General features: G+C 31.0%; 2 protein-coding genes across 6 annotated transcripts in view; both read left to right on the top strand.

Annotated features, from left to right (window-relative positions):
* The first annotated feature begins 1,367 nt into the window (after nt 1–1,367).
* Nucleotides 1,368–12,439, top strand: LOC122536587 (putative glycerol kinase 5). Its single transcript, XM_043669062.1, has 12 exons — nt 1,368–1,574; nt 5,891–5,984; nt 6,061–6,160; nt 7,016–7,175; nt 8,401–8,515; nt 9,044–9,237; nt 9,346–9,472; nt 10,132–10,236; nt 10,387–10,481; nt 10,585–10,748; nt 11,179–11,312; nt 12,241–12,439. Exons 1-12 carry the CDS (start codon nt 1,470–1,472, stop codon nt 12,393–12,395), a joined length of 1,548 nt encoding a protein of 515 aa, XP_043524997.1. The 5' UTR covers nt 1,368–1,469; the 3' UTR covers nt 12,396–12,439.
* A 2,662-nt stretch (nt 12,440–15,101) lies between these two features.
* LOC122536627 (aldehyde dehydrogenase, dimeric NADP-preferring) overlaps nt 15,102–22,877 on the top strand; it is a 15,853-nt gene continuing 8,077 nt past the window's right edge. For 2 of the 5 annotated variants that reach the window (XR_006308451.1, XM_043669129.1), the window contains exons 1-2: nt 15,102–15,307; nt 19,795–19,915. Coding sequence is in view for 4 of the 5 variants with exons in the window: in XM_043669129.1 (XP_043525064.1) it covers nt 15,278–15,307; nt 19,795–19,915 (151 nt within the window). In the remaining variant the exon portion in view is untranslated. Of the gene's footprint in view, nt 15,308–18,945; nt 19,359–19,783; nt 19,916–22,877 lie in introns of those variants that run through there. The other 3 variants (XM_043669122.1, XM_043669133.1, XM_043669139.1) reach the window with 3 other exon arrangements.

Below are 22,877 nucleotides of genomic sequence, written 5' to 3'. Positions count from 1 at the left end.
TAGCAATCGAGAAGGTTGCACGACGTCGTCCTCCAATAAACGGTTCTCCTGATACGGAGGTTTTTCGAAAAATTATTGAAGCTGGAATATCTCGTGAAAGAGAATGAGCAGTTCGCTGAAAATTAGTTCTTTGTATCAGGAGAGCATGGCAATCGAGGAGGTAGCACGAGATCTTCCGCCGACAGGCGATTCTCCTTTTACGGAGGTTTTTTCAAAAAATTATTGACGCTGGAATATCTCGTGAAAGAGATGGAGCAGCTAGCTGAAAATTAGTTCTTTGTATTAGAAGAACACCGCAATCGAGGAGGTGGCACGAAATCGCCCGGCGACAAGCGGTTCTTCTGATACGGAGGTTTTTCGAAAAATTATTGAAGCTGGAATATCTCGTGAAAGAGAAGGAACAGATGGCTGAAAATTCGTTCTTTGTATCAGGAGAGCATGATAATCGAGGTGGTAGCACGAAATCGCCCGGCGACAAGTGGTTCTCCTGATACAGAAGTTTTTTGAAAAATTTTGAAACTGGAATATCTCGTGAAGGAGAAGGAACAGATGGCTGAAAATTCGTTCTTTGTATCAGGAGAGAATGACAATTGAGGAGGTGGCACGACATCGCCCGCCGACTAGCAGTTCTCCTGATACAGACGTTTTTTGAAAAATTTTGAACCTGGAATATCTCGTGAAAGAGAAGGAGTAGTTAGCTGAAAATTCATATTTTGTATCAGGAGAGCATAACAATCGAGAAGGTTGCACGACGTCGCCCGCCAATAAACGGTTCTCCTAATACACTGGTTTTTCGAAAAATTTTGAACCTGGATTATCTCGTGAACGAGAAGGATCAAATGACTGAAAATATGTATTTTGTATCAGGAGAACATGACACTCGATGTGGTGGCACGTCATAGCCAGCCGGTCAGTGGTTCTCCTGACACAGAGATTTTTTCAGAATTTTAAAGCTGGCATATCTCGTTAACGAGATGAAATTTCTCGTAGAAAAGTCGGATTTTATATCAGGAGGACATGATATGCTGGGGTGTTGCACATAATATCATATAATATGCAGGTAGAACAATCTTTCTTTTAAATCATTATATTCATTATTGACAAAGTGCTATCACGTTCAGTAAATAGTTTTCGAAATAGATCTGGTAACACTGTCCATATTTTGTAATTTCGATTTTCATCACGTGTAGTTCTGCATTGTAAACCTTGCTTGTATCGGTACAACAGGATGTGTCATGAAAATGGTAAGTGGCCCTGAGATCCACCCATTCGTTGGGCGAAAATGATACATTGTATGCGTGATCTATACATATACCTCGTCTGTGGTTAAGCATGCGTACTACGTTCGTTCTTTACGCTGCAATCAAGTTACGATAAGCGTCAGTCTGCCGCGCGCCTTCGCGTGGTAATGAATCGTTCGTAAGTTGTGTAATCATTTTCTTTCACTGGACATTAAAGTACTTGATATAATGAGCAATATGAAATACATTGGGGCCCTTGACGTGGGAACTACTACCGTGCGTTTTCACATAATCGACCAACAAGGGTATACCGTTGCCTATTCCGCTGAAAAGGTTCGATATTTACGAATTTATCATTTGCAGTTTTTTAATTCTTAGGAGATCTTTAAAACTCAATAAAATAGTGAATACAAATATGAATGTTTACAGAACGTTTAGAAATTTAAGCCTGCTAGTATTTTGTTTTTATATTTTTTTATTTTTTTAAGAATTTTATAGTTTTTAATGAGCAAATAAAATTCTATAATGTTTTGTGGTATTTTTCCTACGAGAATTCATTAGCAGATCTAACCTTGCTACCTTCTTTGTGTTTTTTTCGTACTTGTTTTAAAAAATTCGTAGCTCGAAAAGAGCAGAAAATCAGTTTTTGAACTTAGAAGTTTACAGTTCACAATGTTTGCAGCATTGTGCGAACGAAACTTGAAGGTTTAGAATATTTTTATTTTAGGCGAACTCTTTTGGAGTACTTAGAGTGTAACTTAATATTCTCCAAAGAACGTATGTCTTCAAATTATTATGAATATACTTATTTACTTCTAACTCCTTAATATGCATGGTATTGATACTCTTTGCAGAAACAAAAAATTCTTAAAGAAATAAAAACAAGAGAGATACTCCAAGTATATAGCAAGTATTATAAACTAAGTATTATAGACAGTTACTGAGAAAGTGGGGACGGACAGGCATAATTTTAAGAATCCGTTTAAATATTTTATATTGCCAGAATTAGTATAGATCAAATTTTTGAAAGTTTAAATATTATAAATTATAATTTTTTAATTTCTAAAGTTTAAATTATTATATAATTTTCCTAGAGGAACTCTTTTGAACATTTATGCCAAGTATAACAAATAATTAATTATTTATAAAATTGGGGAAGAACGAAGAGAATTGTAAGAATTAGTTTGGAAGATTTTAGATAGGATTTTCTTTAACGTTTTCAAGGTCCGTGCGACCTTACTGAAGTGCTTGAATGAATCATTTCTCTTTCTCTTTTGATTAAAATCTGCATCTTCTAATAAATTAGAAATTACAATTAGAATCGGAAATTAATATTGCAGAAAATTTCCTATAAGTTTGCGTCTACGAATGTAAAGAATGATATCTGCATGCTGTTGAAATAACAGCAGTCTACATTTAATATTCGCTTTCGTATAAAACTATGAACGAATCGATAACAGTAAAGTTGTGGGAAAGTACTTAAGAAACTCGTAAGAATTTACAATTTAATCGATACGACGTATTGATACTGCATGACTTTCTTTTTTATATTGTGATATTTTTGCGATTTGAATTATAGTCACCGCCGGAATGCTAGAAAATGTAGTGCCAAACAAATTGCTTGGCTTTTTCAAACTGATATCACTCTAGATATTTTTATCAAAAAGGAAATACAGATTAAGATTGAATTACGCAAGATAGGATACTGATTGAATTAAATATTTTCAGAATACGCAATACTATTTACAGTTAATGGCAATAATATCTCAATCGTACATACAGTAATATTACATAATTATATAAAACATTATAGTTCAACAACCAATAAATCTATTCATATTCAATTTATATTCACTTCTATGAATAATTCGATCACGAGTTTGTCATAAATTATTATCGAATTTTGTAAAAGAAAATGTTCGATTGAAATGAATCTATCAAACACGATTCTACGATCGTTAAATGTTATCGTTAATGTGCTTCTCGGAATATATAAATGATGAAAATCAATTATTAGACTGCGATTAGATTTTGTGCTAATGGATACAATTTAAATTTGTTTTGCCGGTATAGTATATTACAAAAAGCATCGCAATTTGAATATTTGACACATTTTTACATTTTATGTGCATTTTGTTGGTTTTTTATATTTTTACGTAACGTAACATAAGCGTAACAATCAATATTAATTATCGAAGAGCTGCATGTATAATTATAAAACTACAGAAGTAATTATCTATCTATACTTGCAGAATGTAGACGATAATTGTAGGTTGTAACATCTATTATTTATGTAAAAATAAGGAACGTATTTATATGGAACGTACGTAATTGTAAAATTAAAAATAATTGTGAGATTTTGATATTTCGTTTGTTTATAAATGACAGAGAAACTTATGAACTGTAAACTATTAATTTAACAGTCTCTCATCTAGTCCCAACATATCAGTTTACTGACAAAATACGACACTATATACAAGTAATAAACAATATATAAAATAAATATAATAATATATAATAATATATAATAAATATAATATAATAATAAATAATAATAAAAAATAAATATAATAATAAATAATATATAAATATATATTAAAATAAATATATAAATATATAATAAATAACATATGTAAATAATAAAATGAAATGCAAGAAAAAAAGGATTCAAAATTCCGAGAACTAAAAGAATTAAAAATTACGATCTTTAGAGATAAAAGTTTTATCAATTCCTTTTAAGTTGATCTACATTTTAACTAGTCACGCAACGAGGACAACTGCAGAGGCTATACAATCAATAATAAATTTATCGTCGATCCTCTTAACTCGATCTTACACGTGTCTACGTAGCAACATACGATCGTGGAAAAAATGTTTTCCTAAATCACCTTCCCGATCTATCAAAGCAGCATTCACTTTCGCGGTGACATTGTCGTTTCAACGTTCAAAAGTCCAAACTGGTTTCGATGGTATTACCTTCTGCCTATGTTCGTTCTGTTGTCATATGTAGGTCGAGGCAAAACGTTATCAATAACAACTAAACGGCCTAACGATTTAAACGGTCTTTCATCGACGTTTATTCATCCCTGACTAGATATCAGGACGCGCAAAAGTTTCAATTCCACATTAATTTTATTTCAAAATTTAAATATTTTGTTTATTAAAATTTCTAACTTTATTTCATTGTTCAATTGTACATTTAATTTAATTCTATTTACAGCAATTATCTCTATCAGAGAGAATATAAAATACAAAAAAGATCAAATTAAATTAAATCTTAAGCATTTGTAATGTAACACAAATTTCGTCGAAACTAATATGGAGACAAAAGTTAATGGAATAAAATTTTTTGATAATAGAACAACCACGTTTCTGATATTAAATTGCTCATATCGAAGAAAATTGACAGCTCACTTTTATACTTTGAACCATTTTTTTTTTTTTAACGATAAACGTTTCAGGATAAAAAAATACATTCCCGTTATTTTCATTCGCTGAATTATGTATGTTCACGATCTTTATCACTCATAAACGAAAGGTTAATTTTTCACGGAATGACGTGACAAATATAATCTCTTACGCAATTATTCGTTGTGAACTCTTATCTCGGACTGATTTTTTAGTAATACCTTGTATCTTGTGTTTTAGTAAGTGATTATGGAAAATAGGAGCAATAATTTGATACAAATAATACGTAGAAAATACTCTCTTGAGATAATCTTCAAACAATAAACGATTCGAATATTGGAGTTCATTAATATTATGATCTATTTATAACAAACATTTGCTTTCAATAATAATTTTCATCGCGAGTTCTATTAAGAAATTACAGAATTCTTGCTAATGTATAAAATAACAATCAGTAAGGAAATAGAAGTACTGAATAAATAAATAAGTGTATATATATATATATCCAAACTCGTAATACATTTTTCAATGGTCAATGACCGGAGAGAATCACGCGATGCATGCTACAGTACGTTGACCATTATATTATAGTGTTAAGCTAATTATTGTCTGAATTTGTAACGATAATATACCAACAGAGAGAAAGATGCGAGGAAACGTAGAAAATGTTTGACATGTTCAAGTTGAAAGGCAAGTTTATTAGTTGGTGAAGAGAAGAAGAGGGAAAGAGAACGAGGAGAAGGGAGAGAGCTGTTCTACTGAGCTAGTAATCTAGATTCTGGATTAACACGGAACGAAGATCTAGAGGAATAATTTCATTATTATCAAGAGGTTTCTAGATCGCATAGATTATACGTAGAATGTATGTATGTAGTTCATTGTCAATTACGCTCTTCTCTCTACGCAGGCACGTGTGACAACACTGTCCACAGCAAAAATATTTTTCCCTCGGTGAATAATAATTATTTTATATCACTGTGCACTGATTATAAATCTGAAATCCTTTCTCCTCCAATAACCTAATAATTTTCGTGAAATTCAATTTTCAGTAAAAATTTTTACACATTATAGAATATACATTATAGAATTTACACTTGCATTTGTTACAAACGAATTTATTGTACGTGTGATCGTATGTAATTTATTATACGTATAAAAGCATAAAATTGTGCAGTATCCTGTTTACTGTACAATCTAATTTGAATTAAAACTAACCCTTTCGATCCTTCGAATGAATTCAGCTCCAGCTTTTGTACCCACAACCAGGCTACGTAGAAATAGATCCAGACTATCTATGGGAACTAATCATAAAGATGATGAAGAACACCTTCAGAGGTAGGTTCCAATAATTAAATAAAATTGTCATATGAAAAAAAGTTCAAATCACTTCCTTTTTTTTTTATTATTGCAGAAAGCCAATTGAGTCCAGACATGATCACTGGCCTCGGTATTTCCACGCAACGATGCAGTTTCACGACGTGGAACCCGTATGATGGAACATATTATCACAAGTCAGTATAATCACGTTTCTTATTCGCTTCGTATAAATTTCAATGACAAAAGTCGATGTGTCAATGTTTTAAATATCTGAAAGGAAAACAGTTTGGACATTTTTACAAATCTTAATTAATTTATTAGTTAAAATTAAATGAAACATCGATTCTTAAATTTATATTTAGAATGATATATAAATAAGCCGAAAGCACGATCTTACGAAAATTTATATACAATCACCGTGTGTATAGTAGAGTGAATAAAACTTATTCTGATTACAATCACTACACTACGGATATATATATATATTTTTTTTATACTTTTGTAATTATTAGACTATGGATTTTTATGTATTTTAAAATTTTTGTATTATATATATATATACAATTTTGTATTATATATATATATTATAAGACCTGAGACATGAAATTTTTTTTTAGATTTCATTTCTTTAGATATATTTACAAAAATTTTAAAATACATAAAAATCCATAGTTTCATAATTACAAAAGTATAAAAATACATTTTGCACACCTTGCCACGTGTGCAAATATAATAACGTGACTATGACAAAACAATTCTTAACAAATTCTTAACAAAAATCAACTCTTTATAAAAGTCTAGTTCCTAAAAGTAACTCGATCGTTATTGCGTTGATGTAATTGTATGCTTCGTGATTTTCTGTTTCAATTTATTTCTGTCTTCTTATCTATGATAAACGAATAGAAAACATGGCATTTCTCTCAGAATTTATACGTAACTTCAATTAACAGATAAATTAACGTTTATAAAACGATTAAAATCCTTTGCTTTCATTTTAAATATTTGAGACTCTACAATTGTTTTGTGACTGGCTTTATCTTGCGTTTCAGCTTCATCACGTGGAAAGATCTACGAGCTAACAGCATGGTGAAGGAATGGAATTCGTCAATGACAACAAAAGGATTACGCGTGGGATCGCGGATTATGTACACGTTCCTCAGGGAGAGCCGATATTTGTTGATGAGTGCTTTTAAATTCATGAACACGCAGGTTCTTGTCTCCTTTCTTTCTTTTTTCGAATTTTCATAACGTGTGTTTTTTATCTTTTTTTTTTTTTTTAATCTTTGTATCCTTCTTATGACAGCTTGATTAGCTAAGAACGAGAGATGAAAAATGAAAATTGTAATGTTCTACTTTTAGACAATCGATTTTCATTTTCAATCGATCTTGAATCCTACTGATTTTTTTAAAATTCGAATTAATCCTCTATAATTAAATTTTGCTTGATTACGAATATATATAAATATTATATATATATATGGTAGGACCTCCGTACCCACGAATTTGTTATTCATATATTCGGTTTCACATGTCCGCGATTGACCGTGACTTACAAAGGATTTATTCCTATAATATTTATTCATTACAGGAGGCAATAGATAGTCGTGAATTTGAAAGTAAATAACGATTTTATAATTCCGAATTTTTTCAGTTTATGAAGTTGATTACCATGGCTTCCCGGTGATATACATATGGAGGCTAATCTGAATAATATTATAAATTATTTTCTATAAAAAAAATGACACGTCATCATACAAACGTACTTTCCTGGTCGAAACCTTCAGTTGATGGAACAGTTTACTTATGACTATTGTAATAATTGACTAAGTGCGGATATTTATCAATTTATGGGAAACTTAAATATGCAAAACGCAACAATATATAAAATATTCAAAACAGAGAATTTATTACGATATATATATATATATATATATATATATATATATATATAATATATATTTATATAAATATATATATTTTATAATAGATAAAATTTCTACTTAAATTCCATTTCTTTAGCTGTGGTCATAAATATTTGAAAATGCATTAAAAAACACAATCTAATAATATCCAAACTATTCTGTCAACCGATAATTTTAATTGTCTTCTGAACACATATACCCTCCATGTAAAACATAACATTTTCGATTGAGAATATTATAATTGAGAACTTTAAAGCATATTCGTGCAATTCGATAATGTCCTCAATTAATATTGAAATGATATTGTAACAAGACAGATATAAACGTATATGTCAGAGTTGGAAAGATACGGAGGTTCTACAATATTTAGTAATTGTAGAGTGATATACAGTGATAAATAAAATAATAACAATGAATGAAAATGAAATAATATTTGAAGTATATGGAGGATTATGAAGTTTTGATTTAAATATTGTTTATTTTTTCCTACTTGTTTTTACGACGCAACTTAGATAACACTAAGGTTATTGTGGGCTCTGCAAAACGTGCCAGGTTTGCTGGACGAGGCGAAGAAAGGAAATGCCTTATTCGGATGCATTGATAGTTGGCTTTTGTATAAATTTACTGGTATTCATTTCAATATTTATACTTTAACAATACGTATTTATTTCAAACGAGTAAAAGAGACAAAGACTTTGTTATTTCAACTGTTTCGATATATATCAAGTTCATTTCGAATCCGGATGACAGTTCAGTTCGTGGATATATTTCATTATCTCGGTTCAATAATTAGTAATCCAATTATTACCAAGACAGTAGTGAAGTAAAAAGATTGATCAGAACGAATATACTCTCTTATACAGAATGTCCAGAAGTTTGATGCGCAAATTTAGCCAGTGTATTCAATAAATAAAGACGTGATTAGAATGTTCACGTAACAAGAGGTCCGTAAATGCTTCATTAAAAGGTTGAAACAAATATATGAGATGCTCCAATCACGTTAATGCTCTTCCTCTTAGTTTGACAAAAGATAAGACAATTATATAAGATTTCGGTCTTCAGCTACGGGACTGGCAAACTTTGAACACACTGAACTTCCGGAATTCCGTATACTCACAGTCGGATCCCCCGAAATAATGTATTCTCTTTCCACAGGAAGGCACGTGACAGACGTTTCAAACGCGGCAGCGACTGGAATGTTCGACCCGTTTCTTATGAATTGGTCCACTATAATGATGAACATGCTGAAAATTCCGCGCGCCATATTCCCGGAAGTAGTGGACACCAGCGGTGATTTCGGTGTCACGCACAAAGAAATATTCGGCGTTGAGATTCCCATATATTGCTCAGTAAGTCTTGCAATTCCCCTTGAAAATCCGTGACGATTCGAACGACGCTCCCCATTCCAACGAATCGACGAATCGTCATTTACTGATTGACAATGTGATTTAAAGTAGATGGCTGATCAATCGGCCTCGCTGTTTGGCTCAGGGTGCCTGAAAAAGGGAGATCTGAAGATTACTCTGGGAACTGGCACCTTTGTAAATGTGAATTCAGGGACTAAAGTGCACGCTTCGGTTTCGGGTAATTTTTAGCAATTTTTAATAAACAGGGAAGGGAAGCAAGTCATTAATGTCGGTGTTGGTTAATGAAAGTATTATATTGAAAGAACCGAGATAAATTTGAAACAGCCACGACTTGAAACTTAGAACGAGGTGAAAAATTAATAAACTTACGAGTACTACAGTTTAGATCTGTATTGAGGTGAAAAAGTCATAAACTTACGAGTGCTACAGTTTAGATCTGTATTGAGGTGAAAAAGTCATAAACTTACGAGTGCTACAATTTAGGTCTGTATTGAGGTGAAAAAGTCATAAATTTACGAGCACTACAGTTTAGGTTTGTATTGAGGTGAAAAAGTCATAAACTTACGAGTACTACAATTTAGGTCTGTATTGAGTTTAGCACTCGCATTTTACGGCATTATCTAGTTATTTATGTTATTTAAGATTGCCGATGACGTTCATCTCATTTTCAAAATATAAAACATTTGTAATTTTTCTTTTGTGACAATATAATAATGTCACTTTTGAATTGAAGGTATTACAATGAAACAGTATTGTTCAGAAGTCGCAAGAAAGAGATACAGAAATATTTTTTTTTTTTTAGAAAGGCAATAAATCTAATTGCAAGCACTAGTTTTAAAGATGATTAACTATGATTCTTAATTTTTTTTCCAACAGGATTGTACCCTCTCATTGCGTGGCGAATCGGTAGAGAATTAGTATACATGATAGAAGGTGCATGGAACGACACTGGAAGTCTTGTCGAATGGGCCAAAAAAATAGGTACATAATTTTTCCTCCAACTTTTACCATCGTAACTTCATAAATTATTCGGGCAGTTTGGTAATATCATGTCCAGTCTAATCAAATCTAATCAAAGTGTACAAATTAATGATGCATTGATCTACAAAATCTTCAATTTTGCGATTTCAGGCTTACTCGACGGAATTCCCGAGATAGAGAACCTGGCACAGTTAGTGAACGACTCTAACGGAGTGTTTTTTGTTCCTGCATTTAGCGGATTACACGTACGTTCGATATTTCCAAGATCGTGTAATATATCTTGTATCATCGATTTACGTAATGATTTAATTTGATTAAGAAAACTTCTCATCGTTCGTTTTTTCACAGACTCCGGTAAACGATTACACAGCAGCAGCAGGTTTTATAGGCGTGAAACCTACCACAGAAAGAGCTCACATTCTTCGATCGATATTAGAAAGTATCGTTTTTGGGATAATCCTGGTTTTCGAAGTGTTAGAGAACGAAACTAATCAGATTTACGATAAAATACGGTAAAACATGATAAAAAATTCTCTGCGAACATTTTACTAGAAACGCAGAAAGAATGATCCGAGGTGAAAAGAAATATTAGAGAATGCTATTAAAAAATATTAGAGAATAGTAATCAAAATAGAATCAACCTATGGCCATTCGTCATGTTTCAATTTTCTCACCTTTTCAAACTCAATACATCGATTTTTAAATTTTTCGTTTTTTTTCAAAAGTTTTTTCTTTTCATTTTTTCTACCCCCCCCCCCCCAACTGTTAGATTTAATTTACAAAACTTAGCAGCAGAGTTATGCTCTCAGCTTCCAGTTTTTTCGTATCGTGATTGTGATTCTTCGATTTATGCGTGATTTCTGTACGAAAATTCGTTTCAATTTCAATTTCAATGTAACGACCCAATGTTAATTTTCATATGAATTGCTATTCTTCTGGCAGGGTCGACGGCGGAGTGTCAGCAAACAACTTTGTGTTACAATTGTTAGCCGATCTTTCAGGTCTCAAGGTTGAACGAGCGACAACTACGGATATATCTATTTTGGGAGTGGCATTTCTTGCTGGTTTACAATGCGGTACGTAAATTGCTAAACACCCTGTTGACCTGTTAACGACACGGTATTACAAATAGCCTTGCACGTATGTACACGCTCGAATTCGATTGTTATAATTTTTGTTATTTTCCTCTTACACCTAGCCGAAGAGAACTTTTTAACAAAAATGTTTCCTTCTATAAATTGTGACTCGGTATAAAACATCGTGAGATTAATTTTCGACCTTTAAAAGTGATATTTTATAAAAATTAATTCATACTTTTCATAAGCTTCTAAAAGTAGGTTTGCTAAAATTTTAGCCTATTTACACGATTATATTTTATATAATTCAAAACATTTGGAACATTTTCAAAAGAATCTTTACATCTCACATGTAATTTTTTAAACGAAAATTGTAACACATACAAACGAGTGTTATTATACAAACGAGCAAGTTGTACGTATCTACGTACCTATTATATTTCTCATTCTACTTTCTCTCTCTAATAACGGAGAAAGTTCGAAACATTGCGCTTATTTAACCGCTTTCTCGCGTAATACAAGATATTGAGGAACTAATAATGCGAAACTACGATATTCCTTTCCACTCCTACATTTTGCAACGACTCTTTTGCTCACTATTTTAATAAATCGAAGACCATCTTGATAAATCGAAGAGTAAAAGAAATTAAAACAGTTCTTTAGACTAATAATCGGAAAATCGATATAGCGTAAATACAATAAATGAAATACATTCTAATTTTAATAATAATCTTCAGTACGCGGAGATGACATTGTCATATTTCAATCACAATTGAAACAATAAGCTATAATATTTAAAAATTAAATGGAACGCCATGTACATGCATTCGCAATCGATATAAATATTTCATCGAACATGAAACTACTGACAACGATTTTTATCCGACGTAGCGTCTTTACTTAAAAATTTCTTTATCTGTTTGTTCAGGTGTATGGAAGAGCAAGGAGGATATATACAAACTTCGAAAAATACAGAAGATATTTAAGCCAAACGTAGAGAACATGTTGCGATATCGACTGATGATGATTCAATGGAAACAGGCACTTCAAAGATTCGGTCGATGGTACACTGATTATTCATAAATTGCCAGTATCTGCCATTTAAAAAAAAGAGAGAGAAAGACAGAGACGAAAAAGTTTCGTTCGTGTATAAAATACAATGAGATGAAAGTACGTTAAGAAAGTACGTCGTCTAGTTTGATAGCGATGATTTATAAATACATTTTTGTACAATATTGTGTATACGCATTGCAATAAAGTTGTTTGTAAATATTGTTGTTAAAAAAAAAAGGAGATAATGTTCCTCTTTCGAAGATAATGAATATTAATAAAGAATCTGATCTCCAGAGTAATTTCGTTGTCTTTTCCTTTTAATCCACTTTCATGCTACTTTGTACGAATCTCATTATAAATTTCTCTGTCAGAAGTCGAGGTCACGAAGGTCAAAATAAATATTACACATTAAGGATTGCAGTGTCCTGAGTGTATAAGAAAATTATACATTACACTATGAAATAAAAGGCATTTTACACGTGAAGAACTTTACTCATCAATCATATTATAGATCCTCTGATTAGCCATCTTAAATTTTTCATGTTTCTGACGTGGTGAACTTGGCGATATGTTTCGTAGAAATATAAAATGAAGAAAAAAGGAAGAGTCGTGAGGATTTAGTAAAAAAATTTTTAAAAATTGAAGAATACTCAGAACGCTACAACATGGAAAAGAAAATCAATAGTCCAATTTAGGAAATCAGTATATTTGAACGAAACATCTCTGAAACTTAATCTAATGATCTATGAATATTGTATAATTTTTCGACTGATACCCTGCTCTTTAAAAAAACAAATTTGCACGGAGATCCGCGGTCTAATTAAAGATTTGCTTCACCAACTAGATATAGAACGTTGTACAAAGAGTTCTGACTCCATTGTGAATGTCTTGTTATTGTATACTAATTTATTTCATTGATTTTGCCATTTCTATATTCATCTATTTCCATTATACGTAAGTCATTATCGTGGTATTCATTATACGTAAATCATTATCAAGGTATTTCGCAATTTATAACTTAAAAACGCGACAAGCGTATCTAAATTAGTATAATTTAAGCAAATTTCGCAGAAAAATGTATCACTGGATTATCCTCATTTTTATTGCTAGTTTTTTATCAGCATTCTTTGTCAGACAGAATTATCATCGGCTTTTTTAACAGCGCTGCGGTACACCGATTTTCTAAGGTTATTGTACAAACTTCACTCGGAGATTACATGGCAGACTTTCTCAATTACACGAAGCGAGATTGCCCACGCAAGAGTCAGATACGTCTGACAGTGAGTCCGAGTAGAGAAAGTTCGAAGGAAAGTGAATGGTTTCACCCATTTCAGGAACGATCCAAGGAAGGAGGAAGCAGAAGCGTAACAAACTCGTCGAATGTATAATGGAAATTCTGCGTTCTGCGTTACGACCGTCTATAATTCGAACGGTAGCATTCAATCGAATTATCTAAATTCATTCTCGCCAGTAAAGTGGGAATTTTATGCAACTTTATGCGGTGGAAGAATCGAGAGTTGCGCCTTGATTCGTAACTATCGTGTAACTTGAAATTTGTTTGTCCATACACAGGATGTATCGATTAGTACAACAGGCCAGTGAGTGGATTCCTTGTGAGACAAACAAATCGAAATCGATCTTCCATTCGAGGCTCCGTTTACGAGAAAAAATTCGTCGCACGTGTGCGCTCCTGTCACACTTTTCAGTCTAGTAGATCACTTTCTTGTCTTTTTGATTACGCCAATAAATATTTATTAATATTTCATACATATTTATATATTTATTAATATATTTATTAATATATTAATTTATATATTTATTAATATTTATTAATATTTTATACATATTTATATATTTATTAATATTTTGTACATATTTTATATATATTTATATAATTATTAATATTTTATACGTATTTTATACATATTTATATATTTATTAATATTTTATACGTATTTTATACATATTTATATATTTATTAATATTTTATACATATTTTATACGTATTTATATATTTATTAATATTTTATACATATTTTATACATATTTATATATTTATTAATATTTTATACATATTTTATACATATTTTATATACATTTATATATTTTATACATATTTATTAATATTTATATTAAATTTTAAGTTTCTAAGTGAGATAGCTGCAACTAGCTGCAATAGCTCCAAACACTTGGAATTTTGTTATTAGAGAATATTAATAGAAATGCGTTTAGTGTTTTATCACAAAAATACCAAATTAATCGTTTGTGACAATTGGAAAATTGGTTAAAATTGACTGGAATAAAATTTTGGTTTCAAAGAATATTACAGAGGTATACTTATTGCTCACCGATAATACCAAGTTCCATCACACATTCATTACAGCCATTCGTTCAAATTCAAATTGCGAACGAAACGAAATTCTACTTAAAAAAGAATTGAAGTTAACTTCGTTCGTTTCGAATAACTTTAAACAACTCGGTACTCGAACATCTCGATTGTTTAATTACACACTTTCATCTGTCATTCTCACTATATAAACGTTGCTTCTGAAATTCCGATATTCAGCGAAACAAATTTCCAAAGGAAAGATCGTCGATGAATTTTCAAACCGTTGCCTACGTAAAAAGCGTTGTGTGTCAGATCATGGAATCGTCAGCGATTGAATGCAGATAGGCATGACCCCTGACATTTTCACTCGATAAAATGAATTCCTAATGAATTTCAACTCTGTATACGAGACCAGTCTTTCGTATAAAGATCGACGGAATCAGTTCTGTACGAACGATTTTCCTCGTTTTTCTTTATAGTGTTTCGAGTGTAATTAAAGCGAGATATTAAAATCTCTGGAGAATTACTTCGCGAGAGCGAAACGTACTTCTGACAGCGAGCCTGAACTTCGAACAGCAAAAAAATGACTGAGCAACAGGTATCAAGTGTACCGGTAAGTGCGAATCTTATTGTACATTGTAACTTTCTTTTCAGTTTCTTTCATTTCAGTTTGATTTTTGACCAAGAGACGGATTAGCAACAAATGTTTCTCAGTAGATACTGCTCGAAATGATTGGTCATGCAATTGATTTCTTTTTTTTCGCAGAGTCATGAGATTTGTATAAGTTAGAGTTGAATGATTGCTGTCAGTCTTCGCTCGAAAAAAAGATCGAAAAATACGACACTTCGTTAATTTATAAAATTAGAATGTAGCGAGTGCGGATGTAAATCTGCAGGTAATGTAAAAAAAAAAACAAGAGCAATAGTTCGCGAGTTCTTGTTGAGAGCTAAAAAAAATCAAGACGAAACAAGAGAGAAAAAAACACAAAACGATTTTTGATCGTTGACGACGAAAATTAAACTCAAATTTTCGAAGTTCTTCGAAATGACAAGAACATGGTTGATACAGCGTTACTCAGCAAATACGTGTTATTTAATTATCGGACTGTGTATACAATGTAATTTCAGACTTAAGTGTGTAATAACTGTAAAATATTGCTTGCAGAGACTTAGAAAGAATTATTATTAATAATTATTGCCACTCGTAATTATTATTCTATTTTCTACGTTCGTATATTTAATGTATATTAATGAATACTGATAATGGCTATTTTGACCTTTTACATTTCGTAGTTAAGATTTTGGAAAAGTGATATAATTCATATATCATAATTTATCATCCAGCATGAAATTTAATTCTAAAATATTTTTGTAATCGCGCTTTCGTTAATATTAATAGGAGTGGATTAGGTTTGTGTTAGGTTTGGGTTATGGATTTTAAAGTGCGCAAAATTTAAAAGCGTAAAAATATACGTAATATATTTAAATACATGTAAAATAACTAATTACAATTTTTAATCAAGAAATTCAACTCTCATTCACGTAAAGATATAAATTTGCATGAAAATCTGCGATCTATTTATTAAATTTTTTAACTGTAAGAATATACGTTATATTAACACAATCAGTGAGGCTATAGTTAAAATTTCAGATAGATTATTCATGCTATATACTAACTTTTTATCGAATAAGTACGTTTGCATTGTTCAAGATTCAAAATCAAAGAGACAGAGATAAAATTATTGCGTAAAAACAAGATCTTTTCAAGCTACACTTCTTTTCGACGATGGAAAAATTTTATTACTAGAATATGGATTTATGCATTTTTGAAAAACTAAGAGTTTCAAAAATGTATACATATAATATACCTGTATAAAATATCCAAAGTGCATAGTAGATAAAAATAGAGTATATAGTATAGTATATAGTAAATAAAATTTTTCTATTTCTTTAGTGATGTTCATGAAAATTTTCAAACGCCCAAAAACTTAATTTATTGCTTAAACTAACAAGTCATAAAATTAAAAAGAAAAAACAGTTAAAAAATAAAACGAAGCAAATAGAATAACATATTCAAAGAGATTAACATATTACGATATATTATTTGATTTCTCGTTGGACTTTTGTCTCTCTTATTATAATTTAATATAATTATAAATATTATATTAGCCATTCCTTTTATCAATATCTACCAACTGTCGAGATTAAATTAAAGAGACTCGTTTGAATAATTTATGCATATTATGTTGCAACAAACCTGGCGCGGTGTTCAATTATCGTTTCTTAAACAAAGATAATCTACAATTTATATGTACGTTGGCGAGTTACGATATTTCCATTCTTGTTTTTCCTTGCATAATTTTTCAAATCTCGTGATAATTTTACAAATCTGCTCGCCAAGAAAGCAAATGTAAACAGGAATTTATCGTTGAATACTGCGTTGCAACGTGAAATGAAGTCAGCGAGAGAAAATGGAAATAAGGAACTTTGTAGAAGAAACGTGAGACGAAGACATTTTCTTTTGAAATAAAGATCAACGATACTTGATGATATAACAAAATAATCACATTATAGGAACGATAAAGATTGAAGAACCGATAGAAACGATTGCAAGTGGTAGAATTGATTATAGAATTCGTAGTCTAGTCTAGATCGATTAATTTTAATATATCGCGTAATATTTTTAATATTTTTAACAACTGTAGGCAAATAATTTTACACAGGAATTTCCGTTAACAACAAAGCGTATATTTTCGTGATAAAACTGAGGACTGGTTCGGACGTGCGATCTCGGCGACGTTCTCCCGACAGAGTGTCGCCTGGCTTCGTGTCCTCGTTCGGGTATCCTCCTCGGTCCAACCCTCGTCCGGATACCCTAGCTCGGTTTACAGGCGTCGGTCATAAACATTGGAATCGGCCCATGGTCCTTAATCTCGAGTGGCCTCTTCTACCGAATAGCCAAGGAAGTTTTCCCACGCCGACGGGCGGCGTGGCTAACATTTGCTTACACAACGTAGTTTAAGTCGAGACTACGAACATACGTTCCTGTTACGTTTGAATTTATGAGACACAAATCTGTTTCAAATATTCGCTTCAGAGGAAAGAAATACGAAAATATGCATAATTTGCATCTTAATATTTTAAAGACGTCAATCATATCAGAGACATTAAACACATTCTTATCTCAAGACATTTCGTACTTTGAACTGTATTTTTTATCTTCTCGTCTCTTAATTTTCCAATTATGTATTTTACCTTTTCAATCCTTAGGATTTTTCTTTATTTTAACAATAATTTCATTTGATTTGATTCTATAGATTCAAATCTCAATAATCTGAAATTGGGTAAATCTAGATTGAAGACATTAATTTAAGAAGAGAAAGGATCTTTGCTTCTATATTTTATTTCTTGTTATAAACAACAGAGTATAAATTATAATAGTACGGTAACTAGATAAGATTTATGACCTGGCAGTTTTAGTAATTTAAGTCTGTGAGCCTGTAAATTGGTCGTTTTTGCAAAATGAAGATTGCAAAATTATGGAATGTCTGTGGGAACTGTGTTTTAGCATATATGGCATTATATAAATTATATATGTACAAACATTTAAGGTATTTAATTTTATTTTACACTTTGTGTATTCTCTCTGATAGAAAATAGTAATAAAATTAAATCAAATTAAAACTGAAGCGAAACCTAAATATTTATAGCTACCAACATGCAATGATACCAGCTAAGAATTAAATAGAAATTTTTAACTCTAGTGCCATCCTGAGATGAGATAAATTTTCAATTTTGAACGTGTTTCACACTCTGATAACAATTAATTCGAAGCCTCGTAATATTCAATTATGCAAAGACAAATAAGTCAAAATAGAAGACAAACACAAAGTAGAAATTTTCTCCGTTTGTATTTCACATATTATTCCTCAAACATTTCGCAAGTGCTCGTCCAATTAGTCAAAAAATATTCCTCTGACGCTTCGAAACGCGATTCGAAACCTCGTGATATTCAACTCTACGAAAAGAAAAGAAATATTGAACTAAAGGACAAACATTTACGAGTAGACAATTTGAAAATTCCTGGTTCTTGATTCATCGTGCTCACGTTTAACTGATTTTCTCTGTATATCGGTCCTTCCTGGAACTGTCATCACTGTCAACACAAAGTTTCACTGCGTAGCCTGTATTCTTTATATGTTTGCATCCAGTGTACGATTGAATAAGGATATCTCTCTGTTCAGTCGTGATACAGCTGTGCGAAAGGCAACATCGTCTTTTCTATGTTACTAAAGTGAAATTGTGAGATAAGACTCTAAACACATAACTCTTTCACAAGTGGAATCACGTTTCCTTTATTCCGAGCATCATTTCTCAATTGTCGGAATGAACTGAGTCGACGAGATTTCGGGTTGAACGAACTGACCACGATGTGATTTAACGCTGACAAGCATAACAGGATTAAATTAAAAGGGAAAATATATAATTGTGTTTATACGAGCAAGGATTAACAGTAATTGGAAGAGCAGATGGTTATTATTAATCATCGAAAAATCTTTCTTTTAGAAAGAGAACAATTTTTTTTTTTAACTTGGAATGTGTTTCATGTTTGAACAGTAAAAGATAAACAATTTCTTTTTACAGGAATTAATTCAACAGACAGTGTAAGAATATTATATAACTTGAGCTCCTTTGGACTTGGCAATGAAATTTGAAATTTTAATTAACAAAGTAGAAAAAAAACAAAAACTATTAAAATTATAAAATACGGTAGATATAGAATCAACCATAATTTTAGTAAATTCAATTATTGCGTACAAATCTCATTTAGAAATCTAATTAACGATTATCTACGAGATAATTACACAATACTTGGGAATCTTGAATTTGAACTATCTCTAGTGGTTCTCCAAATTTCTTAAACTAGGTAACATCATTACAGAAAGACAGAAAATCAAAATTGAAGTTTGATAGCAATTAACAATTTGAATTCATAGCCTTAACATTGAAAGGAAAATCGATTTTGCAGTTATATTGTTGCGCGCACAATTTTTTTTTTCTTTTTTGCTGAGATGCTAATTCCGTCAATTATGTTTGCAGTCGGGAGTGGTGCTCGAAATAGACGAAGAACTTATCTACGCCGGAGCACAGAATATGTTGCCAGTCGTGGACGAGTGTCGAATCGCTGTGGATTCAGATTTATCAAACGACACCCAGGCCAGTGAGTAGCCATCTTATTTTTTTTATTTCTATTTTCGCTGTAATTTATCATATAACGATAGGTTGATTGTGTTATGCGTAAATACACGTAAGAAAAAATGATGTGATTATGCATTTTGTTGGAAAAGAGAAAGATTTCAAACATGAAAATGATTAGTTTCTGAGACCACGAAGTGATGATTGTACTATTGTATCAGTGACAAAAGTTACATTTAGTTACATTTAAAAGTAAAAATATTGTTTACATACGGTGAAATTATTGCAAGGTTATATTCAATATTTAATATTTTTTCAACAGTTTCGTTAACACGATCTGAATTACGTTAAGGTGTCATTTAAGATTCTAAGAAAATTGAGTTTGAAAATTTACCGTGTATTGAATATTTAGCTAATTCTGAACTGTGTGGACAAGAATGGAAATTTTCTCTCTTTTTGTTTTTGCATACATAAAATCCTCTGATTCCACGTAAAAATAAATTAGATTAACGTGGTCGAAAATTAGTGAATTTAAAAAAAATATTTCAGCTTTAATTTTGCAAGTTTTGTCGCATAAAAAAGAAGGAAAATAAACTCGTGAATCCTGCGTGAATCTTCATCATCGTACTTTGTTTTCCACAAAATGAATTTTACAAAATTAAAATTAAAATATCTTTCAAGTTTAGTCATTTTTCGATCACGTTCCTCTGATGTCATTTTTACGTAGAGTAATGAAAAGATTGAATGCATGCAAAAAGAAAAAAGTATAAGTTCCTATTTAAAAAAGATGATGCGGCTTGTTATAGTTGTGTGAATCATCCTACGTGCTCAAAAACTATAGCGTTCGACAATATGATTTTGAAAATATGATTAATATAATAAGAAACCTTTCTTCGATCTTTGTTTCATTAAATTTACATTGCTTTTTCTTGCCTTTCCTTTCTGTTAATTCAATTGCATGAAAAGATTGTTACATTACGCAATGAGTACTCGTTATCGCAATAGTTTTTATTACGCAAATAGATGAATGTCAATTAATATCTTCATATTTAATTCAGAATTCAGTAGAAAGTTAAAGCAATCAATTGGCAATCGACAAAATTAAAGTTAAAGCATACTATCAATTGGCAATCGATAAAATTATTTCTTATCTTTTCTGCTTGAAATGACCTAGAGAAAATTATCATTTTATCAGAAAATAACAATGTCGAATGTAGATTATCAGGATATTGAAATGTCGAAAAACAAAGTAATGCAACTATCATTATTTAATATCAACTTCAATTTTTTTCAATTATAATCTTTATTCATAGAATAAAATTAAGGTGTGCGTGAAGTTTGAAAACGAATTCATAACAAAATTCCACAAATAAATACGAATACTTGTACGTGACTTTTTTTTATCTCTTCCAGTCGTTCAATCGTTTCTTAGACTTCTTACTTCTAGTGAAATCGCGTATCTGCGCTGCTTATCAGTGCAACATATTCGTGGTACATTGCATCAGCACTAGCAGAATTACAGATATCTGTAACCAGCCAGAAGTTTTTATTTTCATTCTATTATCAATGCACTTATACTAAGTCAACTCGTAGAAAGAATGTCATTTAAAACAGAGTAGAGTGTCATTTAGAATGGAATGTCGAGTTTCAACAGTTCACTTTAAGGACATATAAATTGTTCTGTAAATCGACATTAATCGCATGTCTAAAGAACTTTCTAAAGAACTTTCAAAGCTCTAAACTGTATATATATGTATTATCTATAATAATTACCTATATAATCTCGGCGGAGCCTAGCTAAGACTTGTCAGAACTCTCTTATTAAATGAATCACGATTGCACGTTGTATATATGTACAACGCAGAGTTTACAGCGTTGTTTTATTAAAAGAGATAGCAACGTTGAATGAAATTCGCATGAAAAACGAACAGACTGCTAATTTTTATGCAAATTCGTATTTTTATAAACCTAGTTACATAGAAAATAGAATTTAAATAGAAATGTGAAATTTCATCTATTGCAATAAATAAATATATGTGCAATATCATTGTAATAAATAAACTTCGTACATTTCGTATATTTTTGCATTAATAGCATTATGTGCACCTCGTGCAATTCTAACACTATGTAACAAAACGAAATAAGCGCAATGATGAGCAAAAACAAATTTTTCTGTCATTTTCGTCGCAACACTTGCTTCATCGATAGAAAACACAGAACAGGCCAATGATTAGGTTAAAATATAGTCATGGAACAATAAGGATGGAAAAGTGAGTTACTTTCATTTGAGTGTATCAGACCAAACTCAAAATCCATGGACAAAGGTATTACAGCGTGTATTTCATTTCTTAGTAAAAGGGAATCGTAATTTTAATTAGAAAAGATAACGCACAAGTTTGTTTGAAAATTACTACAAGAAATCAAGATACCGATAAGACTCCTATTCACGTGACAAAGGTTATTGGAAATTATTTAAGATAAAACTCTACTAATATTTGGAGTAGTCCTCCTATTGAGAACATGTGGTCTATATCTAAATGAAAAATAGTTGAAAGTAGATCAAACAACATTATTTCTCGATTTCAAACGATTAATCAAGAAAAAATGGCAATTATTTACCATCGACGGATTGCAGGAAGTCATTAACATTTTTCTGCTAGATTGATGAGCGAGAATTAAACAATTATGACGGCCATTTTGGTTATTAAATAATTAGATAAAGTAAGTGTTCACTTACTTTTGTAATTTAACTTTATGTAATAATAATTATTTATATTTGTTTATACCAGTTCGTTGTTAATTAACATTCTATTTGCTAACACTCACACAATAAATGAGTGTATATTATCTTACGTAGAACTAAATCTTCATAAACGTCGCTGTCATTTTATCACTGATCGTTTACTTTTTTTTCTTTTTGTTACATAGTGTATGTATGAATTGACGAGTATATGTTTATTTTATCAACGACATTGAGCTTCTTCGCA

The sequence above is a fragment of the Frieseomelitta varia genome, unplaced genomic scaffold, assembly GCF_011392965.1.
Source record: "Frieseomelitta varia isolate USP_RPSP 00005682 unplaced genomic scaffold, Fvar_1.2 scaffold_157, whole genome shotgun sequence".
Classification (NCBI taxonomy): domain Eukaryota; kingdom Metazoa; phylum Arthropoda; class Insecta; order Hymenoptera; family Apidae; genus Frieseomelitta; species Frieseomelitta varia.
The sequence above is the reverse complement of the archived record's forward strand: the minus strand, read 5'-3'. Positions and strand labels throughout refer to the sequence as shown.

Coding starts and splice junctions, on each gene's coding strand:
- LOC122536587 (XM_043669062.1), top strand. CDS start 1,470: ATGAGCAATATGAAATACATTGGGGCCCTTGACGTGGGAACTACTACC. Junction 10,749..11,178: donor CAGATTTACGATAAAATACG/GTAAAACATGAT, acceptor TTCTTCTGGCAG/GGTCGACGGCGGAGTGTCAG. Junction 11,313..12,240: donor TCTTGCTGGTTTACAATGCG/GTACGTAAATTG, acceptor CTGTTTGTTCAG/GTGTATGGAAGAGCAAGGAG.